Below are 17443 nucleotides of genomic sequence, written 5' to 3'. Positions count from 1 at the left end.
TTGACCCTAAACCTGAAAATAGTAATACTAGTAATGGTTATTTTACATATAATTCTGCAGAAGTGTAAATAATAAATACTAAAACCATAATTATTGCCTTAAGAGCTTAACTATTTAAGAGAGCCAGACTGTTGCAAGTGTCTGTGTGTGTGTATAGTCTATATGCCTAGTAAATCCCTGCTATCCCAAAGTATAATGATAGCCTCACTGTGATAGAACCAAATGTTATAATAGTATATATAGTAAGAACAGGAGTCCACTTGATTAACTGATATCTTTGTGGTTTCATCTTAAGGTCGTTTTCCTAGAATTCCTGCATAGTATTTAGTTTTATGAAAGGCCAGAAAAAAATATCATACAGTGTATTCTAAGTTATACTCACTGTAAGTTGTTTGTCAGGGTTTTTTGTTTTGTTTTGTCAAATTGTCATGCTGTATTTAATATTGTTTCCCAGGTTTCCCTAGAAAGAGAACGACAACATGATCAAACACATGTTCAAAGCCAACTTGAAAAATTGGACCTTCTTGAGCAGGAATATAACAAACTTACCGCAATGCAGGCCCTTGCAGAAGTCAGTGAATATATTCTTTTACTCATCAGTGCATAATAATATCGGTTCTTTTGTAAAATTGATCATTTTATACTGGATGTTTATGGGAAGAAAAGTAATCTCGCAGCAAAGAAACATAGAAATTTTTAAAAGTAAGAAATGTAATTTGGAGAGAATGTTCACATTTTAAAACTTTGATGTATATGAGGCGTTCTTTTTGAAAATGTTGGACGAGTAAATGTTTTTGAGTGTTCCTAAGGCTTGTATCACTTGATTTAAGTTGTTCTGTGACCTAGTTTTAGTTTTAATTGATTCACTTGGAAAATATTTAATACCACTGTGATTAAAGTTCCAGATTCAGCTTCCAGGTAACCTGTGTGCCTTTATACAGACCTGTGTTCTTTGGCCATAGATTTTACCCATAAATCTGTTCAACTACCTCACAACTACCTCACAAATGACTAATAATGAATCTTGGGGATTGTCATGGAAACTGGCAAGCTCAGAGCCATTACTAGAGTGAACTAACAAGCTTTTATTTACTATGGTAAAATTTTATACATACTCCTCTGCTTCTGTATTAAAATTTTACAAATAAGACTTTTTTCACTATTACCACTTTTAATGTTTTTATCACTAGAAAAAAATGCAAGAGTTGGAAGCAAAACTTCGTGAAGAAGAACGGGAAAGGAAACGTATGCAAGCTAAGGCAGCCGAGGTAAGTTGAAATGTGAGCAGTTCGGCTCCTCATATTTTGTACTACTCTTTATATATAAATAGAGGAGTAACTGGGGGCTTCTTAGATCTTTCGTTCTTTGGAATTTGGAATGGTCTAATATATCGATTCTTGGATGTAGCTTAATATGGAAAATTCTGAACATTTTTACAAAGTAAAAGCTGGGCAATTTTTTTTTAGAGTTTTTCAAATTGTGGGCTTTCAATCAGCATTTTTAAAAAATCAATAAACTGAAAAATATCAGAGACTGTATACATAATAAGGTAATACATAATCGTAAAACTTTTCACATGGGTCATTGTTGGAAATGTTTGATGGCCATTATCATTCAATATCCTATTTATATGTGTTTCCTTTCCTTGGTGGCCTCAAGACACCAGGACGGAAGTTGAGCTAGTAACCCATACTAACTCACAGAAGCTGCCTACCGTATTAGAAAAATGAGCTTGCTCACTCATGGTCTTTGATTTTATCACACGCAGTGGCCTCTAGTAGAATAGGGGAGGTGGTATGAATTCTCAGAAACATTGAGTTTATATATACCAAACAGAGTTGCATTTCTAGAAGAAATAGCAGTGCTTTGGTATCCAATAAGTCTTACAGGCTCAATGAAAGACTTCTGTTTATAACTGAATGAGCTTATTTGTTCAGATACCTTACATAATATTGCCCTCCCCTTTCCAGAGTATTTAAGTTTTATATTTGCATACATGTTTTCTCATAATATCACAAGAAATAGGTTTCATTCCAAAACAGTTAGGAGTAGAGGTTCTGTAGTTCAGGCTATGTCCAGATCTCACTTCGTAAGTGTGCTCACAGAACTAGAGATAGTCTGTTATCTTTGTTATCTTGTCTGTTTCTCCCCCTGCTTCCCAGAATTCATTGACTTAACATATTCTCTTCCTATTAAACCTGATACATCATTTTTTCTCTAAGATGTACCCTCTGATCGATTTGTATGTCTTTTTTGTCCCTCAGTGCTCTTTCTGTGTTATATAGTCACGTGGCTTTATTTTTGACTACCAGCAAATTTTGAAATTACTTGGTTTCTCTGCCTATTCTGCTTTAGGGTAGGCCACTTTACTATATCTTCATTTTCTCACTTGTAACATGAAACAAGTGAGAGCACATAGTTGTGCCTTTTAGTGTTGTGGTGGTGAGTTCCGTTGTGCATGAAATACAAAATTAAATAAGTTCATTATTTACTTAAAAATTATTTTGTGGTATATTTGCTTTCTTTTTCATTTAGCAGGAATAAAGTAGAGATCCAGTCAGTTATTATATCAGTAAACGTTCTGAGTTCTAATGGTGAACAGTATTATAGTGGAAGAACAATGGCCAGGGGATGATAAATGGTTCCAAGTCTAGCTAACCCTAATTTGAGTAATATTGGGCAAGATATTTTACCATTCAGAGTTTGGATTTTACTATTGATAAGTGGTCTTCATTGTATTTCTTCTTAGTGTTGGAGAGATCAAAGGAGACAAAAATCATGAAAGCATTTTAAAATATTAGAAAGTCTGCCACACAAGAGTATGACAGCTATCAAGAAGAACTAAAGCTAGAAGTTATTTTTAAAAATTGTTCTTTTGTATATTATTCAAACTCATTGGCTTTTTAGATCTTCCAGAATAGTAATTTCATGTTCATTGAATTATATTTATTCAGTTTACTATGTATAAAACATTGTTAGACGTGTGGGAATGTAAATGCTCCTGAGACTAGAGATCCCCTATATTCCTTTGTGACTGCATAGATTCTTTCCCCGGAGAATGCAGTCACTGTGAGAAATATTAGTAATAATTTCAGTATTTCTTTCAACTAATTCATTGGTTCTGAGTGTTTTTTCTAGGTCTATCATAATTTCCTGGGGGCACTTTAAAATGCTTTTAAATATACATTTCCCCAATCGGGACCCTTCAAAATCCTGAAGTTTAGAGAGCTTCCAGACAATCTGACTTTTTATCATAATCTCCAGTCAATTTTGATATATAGGCAAGTTTGAAAACCACTGTTCTAGACTAATACATGTGTGTGTGTGTGTGTGTGTGTGTGTATTTTTAAAGGAAAGTTGAAAGTTGGCTTAGGGAAAACATCAGCCCTTGTTTGAAATCTTTAGTAACTGCTTGTAGACTACCATGTAGATAAAAAATTATTTGTAAATTAACTTCTAGAGAAAGGGACTTGATAACATCTGTTGACATGTCTTCCAATTCTTTTGGATATAAATTCCCAGTTCCCTTTTCTCATATTGTAAGTATGTAAGTTTTTTAAAGAGGAAGAAAATGTGTTTTGCTCTTTAGCTACTTTTGGTCTGGCACTGTTGTTGATACTGTGGGCGAAAAGAAGAAAATACTGAAACATCAGTTTTCATTTAAAGTGCATTTAACTCATTAGCTCTAATTTATGGAGCAACTACAATAATGGAGCTAAAGGGTTCTAGGCTAAAGAAAGGACATATTATAACACAGCACTTCAAGATAAAATGAGAGACTGGTATCTATTTAAAATGTTTGACAAATGTTGACAGATTGGTTTAAGACATAATTACACAGTTATGATGTGTTTTTCAGTCAGATACTACTATAGGCTTTTATAGACTTTTACATGGCCAGTCTCAAATTTGAATCATAGCTTTTATAGCTTTTATTTCTACAGCATTAACTTTAGGCTCTCATATTTTTTCTAGTTGCAGACTGGTCTAGAAACAAATAGACTTATTTTCGAAAATAAGGCAATTCCTTGTGTTCCCAGTGCAAAAAGAATTAAAAAAAAGAAGTCGAAACCACCAGAAAAGGTATGAAAACCAGGAGTCAGAGTGCTGATTAGCGCTGGGTCTAATTTATGTAAAAACAATGGTAAACCATGTGATATTACAACTTTGGATGAGTAAATCTCTTTCATTCTCAGTTTCTTCATTGGAAGATAGGGATAAGTAATACCTACTTTAAAATTTTTACTCTGATATGATATATATGAAAGCATTTTAGAACTATAATATACTGCACAAATATTAGTTGTTATTCAGTATTGCATTAATTACTTTTATTCTTAAAATGTTTTTATATATACACACATACATACACACAGTTTCTCTAGACCGTAACTGCTATTTTGTCAGGTACCATTTTTTTCTTTCCTAGGCAAGGATGTATGTTGACAGATATTACTAGGAGCTCTAGACCATAATGCTAGTATAGATAAGGCAAGTAATAGCCTAGCACTAAGCTGAAGTTTCAGGTTAATCATGTACAGTTAGCTTTTATTGTCATGTGAATAAAATTGTTTTCTTTTCTTTCCATTCAGAAAGGTTCTAGGAACTATTTTGCTGCACAGCCACATTATAGATTGTGCTTGGGTGATATGCCATTTGTAGCTGGAAAGGTGAGTTTGTTGAACTCTGGATTTTTTTCTACAGTATAGATTTTTGAATCCACCATCTGCCTGTATGCCTATAAATGATAGAAACATTTTTAAATCCACCATCTGCCTGTATGCCTATAAATGATAGAAACATTTTTCTGCTCCTTTACCAGTGTGGGTCATAATCATGTGACAGTGAAATGGAGGAAGGTTTTATGGGATTGGAGCAGGGGAGAGAGACTAGGAGAACACTTTAAAGCAGATAAAGTATTTTTGGATGGGAAGATAAGAAAGACCCTAGTTTAGAGATGGTGTAGTTGCAAATAAGAGTCAGGGAAATAGGAAATAATATATTTGTAACACTGAAATATTAGTATCAGCCCTGTTAATTTATGTTTAAATATAGATATTTAAATAAAAAGAAATCACACTCTTTTTATTCCTACGTCTATATTACTCACAGGATTCTTTCTCCAAGGAGCAATCATACATAGACTTGAATCTTATGTTTCTTTAATGCTTAAATATAGAGGTGATTAATTTGGTCAAATATCATTAATGAGTAATTTCAAATAAGTACTTAATATGTTAGTTTTTACCACTTTTTGATTAACTGGGTTGCTAGTTTGTTTCATGCATAGGTACCTTGAAGACTCAACTAGATGTAAGTTTGAGAGGCTTGGAGAGTAAATTTTCTTTGTCTTATTTATTTATTTATTTATTTACTTATCTGTTTATTTATTTATTTAATTTGAATCTAAGAGCAAATCCTCAGTGAAAGCTTGAGGAATGAACTTTTCCACTTGCTCTTTGTAGATTTACTAGGCACAAATCACTGGGAAAAAAGATTGCCCTTTGCTCTATGCTGTTTTTACCCTAAATTTACCTTCTTGTTGGATTGCAGACTGTCTTTGACCTATGTTATTTCCTTTATCTCTTACTTCTATCAGGCTTCTTTTGTTTCACCATAGAATCTTTGAGTTAGGTTAGAAATTGAGGTTCTTAAGGGACGACCAGCTACATTACAATCACTAAGTATGCATTTGAAAAAGCAGATTATGAAACCTAACCACACAATCCAAAATCAGAATTTTCTGAGCGTGGGACCTAGAAAGTATTTTTAACTGTTCCCTGCCAGCCTAATGTTCAGTTCTATTTAGAACCCACTTAATACACTTCCCTGTCCAATGTTTTTATTATGTTAACATCCAGAATAATGGTTGTATACTCTGTTCGAATACATCTACTGATGAGGCATCGTTCCCATCTCATTTCTAGACAGCTTTATTTGAAAGTTCTTAAGTGAGTTGAAATTTGTCACTGTATAAATTCTACTGACTGGTCTTTTTTCCTACTCTTAAGATTCACATGGAACATATAAATGAACCCTTGACTACTGTAAAATATTAAAACTTTTGAACATAGCTTTATCTTTTTCTCATCTTATTCTGTTCTAGGTTATAAATACAACTTTTCCTTCAGCTGTTCATCTTAAGATATGTTTTATGAGCTTCTTTACTGCCTCAATACTCTCTTCCTAAATTGAATATAGCCCTCTAAATGTGGTGTGACTAGCACAGACTAGAGTCTTCATCATGATCTGGATATTCAGCCTAGATTAACTCAGCCTCGCATCACACTGGTGATGTGAACACCATATCATCCCTTTCACTCATTGATTCTGGAGCCAACTGAAGTTACAGGTCTTTTAGTGGGTATTTGCATCAGCCTCTGTGGGTTCTATACTTGTGGAATTTTTTTTTTTATATATATATAGAATTTTTAATCAAGTGAAGCTCTATAGGAATAGATTCACCCAGTCCCACATTAGATTAGAATTACGTTTTCCATTATATTTCTGTTATCTCCAAATTTACTTGCCTATTGTTGGTAATTCTGACTGAAGTCCTAAATGCAAAAGTTGAATAGGACAAGTTCAAAGACAGGGCTTTTCAACCTGAGCTCCCCTTTTGAAGTTGAGAATTTGCTGTCACCTAGTTAAGTGTTTCTCAAACTATTGTGAAAGACTAGTTTTTATTTCTAATTATGTGTTGTGATAGACCAATACATTTGTAAACTGCAACAAAAATGAATAACTAGAAGAATGAAATTAAAGACATAAATACAAGTCTCAATTTATTATTAGTTTAAGACATAAAATTACATTAATAAATACACTCAGGAATATAAGAAAAAGAATTTTAAAACTATATACTGTTTATTGAAAGTATATGTGTAGTCAGTTAATATAATGTGTACATATTACAAGTTATGAGCAATATAGTGATTCCCCATTCAATACATTTTCACCCTTTAAACAAATACCACATCAGTGTTTAAAGTTGTTAATGAGACAGATGAATTTGATTCTTGATAATCAAGTTTGCATTGATGACAGCATACTTGCAGGAAGTATGTATATCTAAACCATTTAATCATAGTTAGATTATCTTGATAAATACAGAGATTAACTTTTTTATTTTGAAATGATTATAGGTTCATAGAATGCTATGTTATACAAAAATAATACAGAGAGGTCCTTTGTACCCCTCACCCAGTTTACCCCAATAGTAACGTAGTACCTAAATATAGTGTGGTATCAAAACCAGGAGATTAACATCGGTACATATCTCTAGCTTTACACATACTTGTGTGTGCATGCACGCGTACTTGAGTGTATGCAGTTCCAGGTTAGTGTAGTTTTAGCACAGATTTGTGTAACCACTACCACGCCAAATCTACAATTTTGCCTTTGCAAAATGGAAACATGCAGTATGTGACCCAATGAGACTGACATTTTCCTTCAGCATAATTGCCTTGAGATCATCATTATGTGTATCCACAGTTCTTTTGCTGACTAATATTTCATGGTGTGGATGTACCTCACTTCATTCACTCATTGAAGGGCATTTAAGTTGTTTCCAGTGTTGGGCATTTACAAATAAAACCAGTATGAACATTCATGTACAGGTATTGTGTAGTCATATGTTTTCTTTTCTCTGGGATAAATATCCAGGAATTTGATTGCTAGATTGTATGGTAAGTGTATGTTTAGTTTTTAAAGAAAACTATTAAACTATTTTTGATTGGCTGTACCCTTTTACATTGCCAGTAACAGTGTATGAAAGGTGCAATTTTTCCACATTCTCACCGGCACTTAGTATTGTCACTTTTTATTTAGCTGTTCTGATTAGTACATTGTGATACCTTCACCGTGGTTTTAATTTATATTACCCTAATGACTAATATTTGAACTTTTCATGTGATTATTTGCCATCCATATATCTTCTAATGAAATGTCTATATATTTTGCCCTTTTTTTAATTGGATTTTTTCTTTTCTCACAGTTAGATTTTGAGAATTCTTTATATATTTTAGATACAAGGCACATATCAGATATGTGGTTTGCAGGTATATTCTCCTAGTCTGTGGCTTTTTTTCATCCTCTTAAACTCTTCCACATAGCAGCAGCTTTTCATTATAACAAACTCTTGTGAATTGATATTTTCGCTTTATTGGATCATGCTTTTGGAGTCATGTGTAAGGACTCTTTGCCTAGACCTATGTTGTGTAGATTTTCACTAATTTTTATGTTTTGTAGTTTTATATTTTACATTTAAATCTGTAATCCCCTTGAAATAATTTTCGTATACATTATGAGGCTTATTAAGTCGATTCATTTATTCTGTTCCATTGATATATGTTTACTTCTTTGCTAATATCACACTGCCTTGATTACTGTAGCTTTATATGGAAAGTTTTAAACATCAGGGAGAGTGATTCTTCCTATTTTATTCTTTTTCCAGATTGTTTTAGCTTTTCTAGTTCCTTTGCCTTTCCATGTGAATTTTAGAATAAACTTGTCTTTATTTACAAAAAAAAAAAAAATCTTACTGGGATTTTCATAGGAATTATATTACACCTATAGATCAATTTGGAGAAAATTGATATCCTTGTTGAGTCTTCTAGCCCTAGCCCATGTTTATAGTATCTCTCTCATTTATTTAGAAATTGACTTTATGTTTTATAGTTTTCAACATATTAGTCTCATATCTGTTTTATTAATTTATACTCAAATATTGGAGTGATTGAAAATTGTATTGTTTTAATTTCAATTTCTACATGATCATAAATCACTTATTAGTCATAGGAATTATTCTTTGGATTGCTTAAGACTTTCTTTGTAGAGAATCATGTCATCTGTAAACGGAGACAGTGACGAGAGTGGACATCCTTTTTTCTGATCTTACGGGGAAGACATTCAGTCTTTCACCAATAAGTATATTATGTGTAAGTTCTTTGTCAATGCTCTTTATCAACTTGAGGAAATTTCCGTTTCTACTTTGCTGAATATTAATGCCCTGAATGGATGTTTGATTTTTTCAAATGCCTTTCTTCATCAAATGATAAATGATTTTTTTTACCCTAGTGATATGCTGGATTACATTGATTTTCAAATACTGAATTAGGCTGGACTTGCTGGAATAAACCCCATTTGAATGTGGTATATACTTCTTTGTGTATATTGCTGGAATCAATTTACTACCTAACAGTAAAAACTAGGATAAAAGGAGCATCTGTATAGCTTAGCATAGTGATTTCCAAACCTGGCTGATCAGAATCAACTTGGCAGCCTTCAAAGTACACATTTCTAACCCCTCACCCCACACTGAGTTTGATATGCTACCTAGGAATGTGCATTTTAAATATGTTGTCTAGATTATCTTTATGGAACCATTAGCCCAGCCACCTGTGAATTGAAATAGTACTTTGAGATTATTTAGTTTCTCAAACATTTTGATAGGGCTGCCAGCTTTTTTCTGTTGTTTATGAATTAAGTGCTTCGTGCTATTTGATAGAGAAATGAATGCAATAACAGTCCGTACCATATACTGTTTAATAGGTGAAACATACACGTAAGCACAATTAAAATATATTGTGATAAATTCTGTGATAGAGAGAAATGTCATAGGTGATCCGAGAATGCAAACTAATTACCTATAAATTTTAGGGAGTCTTTAAAAATCATATATTTGAACTGGGTTTTAAAGGATGGTATTAAAGTCGTCATGCGAAAGAAAACGGCACATGCAAATGTAGTTTATTCAAGTAATGAAGAGAAATTAAGAGAATGGGACATGAAGCCAGGGAGTATAAATTGTAGTTCAGTGATACAGGGCCTTATTTTCTATGCTGAGGAGTTGGAATCAGTGGGCTTAACATCAGGTTTTCATAGAGAACAACATGATCGGAATATTTTAGGAGAACTGATAACACTGTGGAGTTAGAGACTGAGGAGGCTGGGAGCAGACAGACCACTTAGGATGTTCTTCCCATGGCTAATAGAGGCAGGTGCATAAACCAAGTGAATGACAGTAGGGTGAAGTATAAAAGATGAGTTGGAGATATTTCAGATGTTAAATCCATGGGAATTGGAAGTGTTTTACTCTGGACTAGGAGACTTATATTAGGCTTTTTTTTTTTTTAAACCCATGATAGGGAGTAAAAAGAAAACAGAGTTAGAGGATGAGGCTTCAATTACTTCTCTCCATTTTTCTTCAGTCCACCAGTCCCAGCCATGCTGTGGTAGCCAATGTTCAGCATGTCTTGCATCTAATGAAGCAACACAGTAAAGTCTTGTGCAACGATCGAGTAGTCAACAGTGTTCCTTTGGCAAAGCAGGTATCTTCACGAAGTGGTAAAAGCAAGAAGTCAGAAACACCTCCCTCCTCTAGCAGCATTAATGAAGAGCTGTCAGAAGTCTTACAGACTTTACAAGATGAATTTGGACAAATGAGCTTGTGAGTTTTTCAGGTTTTGGTTTTTGTTTTTGTTTTTAATTACATGTTGTAAAATCTTATTTTAACTCCTTGGTGACTTTACTAACCTTTATTCAACAAATATTTGTTGAGCACAATCCTTGTACCAACCACTGAGCAAGTTACTAGGACTTTAACAAATACAACTATTCTAGGTGAAATCTCCCTTTCTAATACTGTTAAATGTTTTGAAAACTAAGTTTTACATTTATGTTTCATTTCCTTGTTTGGAAGCTTGTTATTACAATAAGCTAAACTTAACCAATATGTTAGAATGTGTTTGCTGAACAAAACCTTTTCTAGACTTTCCTTTCGACATGTGTAATACTCTTATGGGAGAGGTGAAGATGTAAATAATAAACTATTTGAAGTTAAGGACTCTACTTGCCTTTAGACTTTTAAACTGTCACTGATAATTTGAAAATTTTTGCTCTTAATGCACAGAGCAGTGGTCTCATGGGATGTATGGGCCTAACCGTGAAACATAGGAATCTTAACCAAGCCTTACTTTTGTTTTTTTATATAGTGATCACCAGCAACTTGCAAAACTAATCCAAGAATCACCAACTATTGAACTGAAAGACAACTTAGAGTGTGAGCTGGAAGCATTAGTGGGAAGGATGGAGGCAAAAGCCAATCAAATAACTAAAGTTCGAAAATATCAAGCCCAGGTAATTCAGTTTTCCTTCACTCACTCCTAATGATTAAAAAACAAGAGCAGTCTACGGCCATGCTACCCTGAACACACCTGATCTCAGAAGCTAAGCAGGGCCGGGCCTGGTTAGTACTTGGATGGGAGACCACCTAGGAAGACCAGGTGTGGTAGGCATAAAAAATAAAAAAAAATAAGAGATTGTAAACTGACAAGGTCCTTGCATTCCATGAGGTCAACCAAGGGTTGCCTCGCCTTAAAAATAAAAACAAAACAGAACAACATCAACAACAACAAAAAAACCTTTTCTTCAAATATATTAATTTTAAGTGTATCTTTTTCTGTCTTGATTTTAGACACTTGTTCAGTTTATTATTAAGAATTGGTAGTAAGTGGACTAGGAAAAAAGACACTGTTTTGTAGTCTCAGAATAGATTTTATCATCTAAGATACATCTTTCAAATACTGAATATATTTAATATTCTTATCTTTATATGAAAAACTTTTAACTTCTGTGATGAATTTAAATGGTTTTAAGTCTTTTTAAGAGCCCCTAGAAATTCTCATTTCTAAAGGAGTAAGTCCGTTATTAAACTGTGGAAAATCTTTAGTTATATTTACTAATTATATTAATAAAACAACCATTTATCTGGTATCTAAGTGCAGTGGGAAGCCACACTCCAGGTAACCCTGGAGGAAAACATAATGATTCATGTATTTAAGAGATTACTATGACTGCTGCGAAGGAGATGGGAATGGAGACCAGCTAGGCCTTTTAAGCTTAACCTCTATCAGAAGTCATTAGTAATTGCAGTTGGGGAAAAGTAGACAGAGTTGAGGTGTGTTTTGGAAATAAAAATATTACGGCTACTTGCTGCTGGATCTCATGTGGAGGGTGATGATGATGGGTAACCACTGGCTGAAATGGAGAAGATGGAGCAGAACAGATTTGGCTGATAGTAATTGGTTGCTATGTAATAGGCATAATGCAGAGTGCTGTGAACATGTCATCTTATTTAATTTTCATGGAAGGCTTGTGAGGTACATACATTATTTCATTTTATAGATGAGAAGAAAACTAGAGCTAAGTTTCCTGGGAGGTAGGCATATCCTAAAGTGAAATTAAGTTATTTATCCAAAGATATACTAAGCTTATAAAGTTTGTTTTCAAAAAAAGAAATACAAGCAAATGATTCCTGTAGGAGTAATGGTCACATTTGTTTCTTGTACTTTGGACTTAACTTTGTTCTCTAATGGAACACCAACATGCCTGCAGCAATTTATTTTAGCCAGCAACTGAAGTAAAAATAAAGGCCCTCTATTTTAAATTATTCTAATAATAGTGAAATAATAAAATAAAAATCCTTTTCGGAGTATTATTTCCACTACATCTCTTCATCCATCTGCAACATGCTTCTTTGCCTGCTCAGACTAGTTTCTAGAATGCCTTCTTTCTCCTCTCCTTCATGTACTAATGTCCTTCTTACCCTCCTTTTCCCGTGTCAGACTCTTTTGCCTCCTCTGTGAGACCTCCCCGCGAGCCCCTTTGCTTTTCACTCACCAGGTCTGCACTTTGGCAGCACTGCCTTAACTTCTGATACAGCATCAAAATTGATGTCTTTACTCTTATTTACCTGTTTGTATGTCACTATGTATTTTAAGCACTAAGCATTAAATGACTAGTACAGTAGATTTTTGAAATCTTTACAAAAGTAAACACAGAATATATTATTTGCCTTTCAGTGTGAGAGTTTAAAGTACCGGTTGTCAGCAGAGAATGTTTTCATTAAATTCTCCTTTTTCCTTGCCTTGGCTATTTGGTATAGCTGGAGAAACAGAAAACAGAGAAGCAGAAGAGGGAATTAAAAACCACCAGAAAGACTCTTGAGGAAGAAGGAAACAGCAGCAGCCGTTCTTCTGGAATCACAGGGACCACAAATAAGAAAGACTTTGCCAAACCCAGACCTGGAGAAAAAAGCAGGAAAAATCTTCAGTTATTGAAGGACATGCAAACCATACAGAGTTCATTACAAAGCAATAATTTGTGTTGGGATTACTGACTGGCACCAGGTCATAAATTTTATTCAGATAATTTGTACCTCATCAATCAGATGTTGCCAATTTACTTTCCAGGTCTCATACTCTTATGTTGGAATTAATAGGTGTTAAGGGGCCCAAGCTTCGTTACACAGGCTTGTGTTATGCATCACGACTAAATGTTAAACCATCTAAATGGAAATCAGGGGAGTTTTGAAGGCTAACAAGCCACACATACTCTTTCTTTGAGATGAATTTGCTGTACTGAAATATTGTGCTTTGTAAACAAATTGCCAATTTTTTTACTTGTGGGTGTGGTTTTTTTTAATAGTGCTTTATATATTTAAATAAAATTAGGTTTAAATTATCAAAATATGAGGCTGTTCCACAGGCAGTGCTTGCTTGAAAAGTCTCATTTTTAAATCTTCCCCTGGCATGAACTGCCCACTTCTCCTCTCCAGTGCCACCATTAAATATACTTTGTTTTGACTTTTGATGGAGGTTTTGTATGTTTAAATATTTATACACATTTAAGAGGATTGTTTTGCTTTTTGACATTTCAAACATTGCTCAGTATTAAGTACACTTGTATTGATTTTTAATCCACTGATAAAGTTTTTTAAAAGACCCAAGCATTCACTTTAAATCAATTAACTGTAAAGGTTATAAAAGCATTTTTAAAAGTCTAACATTGTTAATGAAGTAAATGAGGTTTTGGAATGAAGTGAGAAGGGGAGGTGTTATAAACCATATCCATTTGTTTTTAAATAGTACGTGTCTGTAATCATGCTGTTCAGTTCAAGGCATTAAGGGTTTTAATCTTTAAGAAGAACCCCTTTGATATTTACTTTTATTGGTATACAGTATGTGTGCAATATTAACTGTACACATGCAGTTGTCATTGTTGATAATGTAAATCATAATTTTGAATAGATCAAGACATGTTAACTTTTTATAAATTTGCCACTCAAGTCAATAAAGCAGCTTTTTTAAAGGAAACACTGAAATTTTCCTTAACAGCCTGTTAACGAAGGCTTTATTTGTTGTAAACTTTCCCCCAAAAAAGTGCGTTTCTAGATAAGACATTAGCATATTATGAGAAACAATAATATATGGTATTTAGTACATAATTTGCCTTTCTCATGCTTACAAAGAAATTAAGCCCAAGAATGAATTAGCTCATATGATAAGATACTCTTAAGAGTACTAAAGAAACACATTAACCACAAGTTCTAGGATTTTGTCTACATAACCAGCGTGAATTATAGTGGCTGAGCACCTAGCTTGTTAGGCTTCTTATTGAATTATTTTTCTATAGAGTTCTTATTTTAGGATCTTTAGATTTGGGGTTATTTATGAATCTCCTGAAACTGGATGTAAACTTTTGCTTGTATGTGCAATTGTCCGATGAGCAAGTTTGTATCTTTATTGAATTCACAACGGTGAGTCCCTATAGACCCAAGGAATCGCTGCTCCATGACATGGAAAATATTTCTTGTGTCTCAACCGTCTTTTCAGCTGTTAAAACTTTTGTTATCTCTGTTTCAATTTCAGGTCATTAAATTGTATAACCCTCACTTGCATTGCAGTGGCTCCAAGTCCTAATTAGAAGAGTGGTATAATGTTGGTAAAACCCACCCCATTCCTCAGCTAGGAGTCAAATTGAAAATCCACTCCAGCTTTTGATACCCTCAGGTGAGAACTGAAAATAAGAAAATATTGCTTCAGCTTCTTTATCTGAGAGTTTACAGCAGAGGATTATGTTGTCATCAATCCAGTTCTACTGTATGAGAGCTTCATTGCAATGCATTTCAAATACAAGAATCTCCTGTGTGTAAGATGCCAGTATGGATACCAAGCTGAGTAAGAAAGGTATGCTTACAGGTAGACATCTGAAGTATTCATTTCAGTACTGTGTGGTGAGTATGGTGGTGATAGCATGTGCACACTATTCTGGGAGCACAGAGGAAGGTGGGGCATGGCAGAGAAGATACTGATGAATCAGGAAAAACTTCTGAGGAGGAAATGATGCCTAAAGACTAGAGAACAGGAATTAGTCACAAGGGTGAACGGTTCCAGGTCAACAAGGTAGAATGAACAAAAGCAAAAAGGCAGGAATCTGCAGTTTACATGGGAGAACTGTGACCGGCTGAGTAGTACTGATACATAAAAGTTAAGGTATTCAGCTAGGAATAAAAGCATAAGTGGATACATCCCAGAAAGCTCCTAAGGAGCTGCAACTTAACCATCTTGATCTCTAAATTTTATGTCACTGATCATAAAGGAAAAACACCTGTACAACCAATATTTTTAGACATTTATAAAGTTATAAAACAACTGTCAATGTCTCTTTGGGAAAATGTCTCTATTTCATTTATTTCCAGTCTGATCTTTTTTTCTCTCCTTTTGCTAACTTTGGGCTTTGTGGGTTTTTTTTGTAGTTCTTTAAAGTATAAAATTAGGTTGAGATCTGATTTCTTAACATGTGCTTATTGCTGTAAGCTTTTAAGAACTGCTTCCCCTCATCCCTCAAGATTTGATATGTTGTATTTCCATTTTTATTGAGGTAATTTTTAAAAATTTGCTTTTTGATTTTTTCTTGGACCCATTGGTTGTATAGCAGCACGTTTAGTTTCCACGTATTTGTAGATCTCACTTTCCTCTTGTTGACTTCTAGTTTCATACCATTGTGGTCAGAAAGATAGTTGGTATGATTTCAATCTTCTTAAATTTGCTAAGATTTGTTTTGTGTCCTATCATGATTTATCTTGGAGAATGTCCCATGTGCACTTGAGAAGAATGTGTATTCTGCTACTGTTGGATAGAATGTTTTGTGTAAGCCTGCAAAGTCCATTTGTTCTAATATGTTTCAATTCCAGCATTTTCTTGCATATTTTCTATCTGGGTGATCTTTCCCTTGGTGATAGCAAGATATCAAAGTCTCCTACTATAAATGTATTTTTGTTTGTTTCTCCCTTACGATATATTATTTGCTTAACATGTTATGGTGTTCAAGTGTTGAGGATATACTTGATTGTTTCATCTTGATGTATTGACCCTTTTGTCGTTATATAATTTTCTTTGTATAATTTATTATTTTTGGCTTGAAGTCTATTTTGACTAAGTATGGCTATGCTTGCTTTCTTTTGGTTTCCACTTGCTTGAAATATCACCTTCCACCCCTTCACTTTGAGCGCATTTGTCTTTAGAGCCGAAATGAGTCTCTTATGGGCAGAGTATAATTGGGTCTTGTTGTTTTTATCCACCCATGCACTCTGTGCCTTTTGACTGGTGACTTCAATCCATTTACATTTAGAATGATTATTGATACATAAGGGCTTACTACTGCCATTTCATATTTTGCCTTCTGGTTATTTTGTCTCACCACTGTTTTTTTGTTTTCATCTACTTTTTAAGTTGGCAGTTTTCCACGTTTCATGTCTCTGCTCCAGTTTTGCTCTGTGCTCACCGCATGGTTTACATAAAACATCTAATAGGTAAAATAGTCCATTTTATGCTTATAGCAATTTATCTTCATTTACCTTTAAAGATTCTATCCTTTTACTCCTTCTCTTTTATATTTTTGACGTCAGATTATCTTCTGGTTCTGTGAATTTGTTAGCAAATTGTAGTACCTATAGTTATTTTTAAGGCTCTTTGCCTTTATGTTGTAATTGTTTACTGTAAGAGTTAGTTTTCAAATTCTGTTTATCACCTTAGTAAGAGTTTTGTGCACTTTGGTCTTTTCATTTCAGCTTGAAGACCTTTCAGCATTTCTTATAAGGCAGATTTAGTGGTAGTGAACTCCTTTACTTTTTTTCTGGGAAAACCTTTATTTCTCCTGCATATCTGAAGGATAACTTTGCCAAAGAGTATTCTTGGCTAGCAATTTTAATCTTTCAATACTTTGTATATGTCATTCCACTCTCCTTGTCTATAGGGTTTCTGCTGAGAAATCTGCCCATAGCCTGCTGGGGAGCTCTTTTGTAGGTTACTATCTTTTATTCCCTGGTTGCCTTTAAAATTCTTCATCGTTGACTTCTGATATTCATTATAATGTGTCTTGGAAAAGATCTATATGGATTGAGACGCTAAGGTGTTATGTTAGCTTCTTGCACCAGTATGTCCATTTGCTTCCCCAGGTTTGAGTTCTCAGCTACTATTTAAATGCTCTGCTGCTTTCTCTCTCCTCTTTCTGGTATACCAATAATCTTATGTTGGCTTTTCTAATGGAGTCTGATGATTCTTATAGGGTTTCTTCACCTTTTAAAAATTTTAGTTCTAGT

At 33.9% G+C, this 17443-nt stretch overlaps 1 protein-coding gene and 1 pseudogene across 2 annotated transcripts in view; both read left to right on the top strand.

Moving 5' to 3' along the window:
* CEP57 (centrosomal protein 57) overlaps positions 1–14734 on the top strand; it is a 36367-nt gene extending 21633 nt beyond the window's left edge. Inside the window, exons 5-11 of one of the 2 annotated variants that reach the window (XM_039882003.1) lie at positions 455–571; positions 1191–1268; positions 3976–4083; positions 4593–4670; positions 10332–10450; positions 10995–11139; positions 12947–14734. In XM_039882003.1, the coding sequence (XP_039737937.1) occupies positions 455–571; positions 1191–1268; positions 3976–4083; positions 4593–4670; positions 10332–10450; positions 10995–11139; positions 12947–13180 (879 nt within the window). In that variant the 3' untranslated portion in view covers positions 13181–14734. Of the gene's footprint in view, positions 1–454; positions 572–1190; positions 1269–3975; positions 4084–4592; positions 4671–10211; positions 10451–10994; positions 11140–12946 lie in introns of both variants that reach the window. The other variant, XM_039882002.1, reaches the window with a different exon arrangement.
* On the top strand, positions 11189–11297 carry LOC120618145 (uncharacterized; annotated as a pseudogene).
* Positions 14735–17443: the final 2709 nt, after the last annotated feature.

This window comes from Pteropus medius, unplaced genomic scaffold (genome assembly GCF_902729225.1).
Source record: "Pteropus medius unplaced genomic scaffold, Ma_sr-lr_union100, whole genome shotgun sequence".
Classification (NCBI taxonomy): domain Eukaryota; kingdom Metazoa; phylum Chordata; class Mammalia; order Chiroptera; family Pteropodidae; genus Pteropus; species Pteropus medius.
Note: the sequence above shows the minus strand (reverse complement) of the source record. Positions and strands in the feature narration are given on the sequence as shown.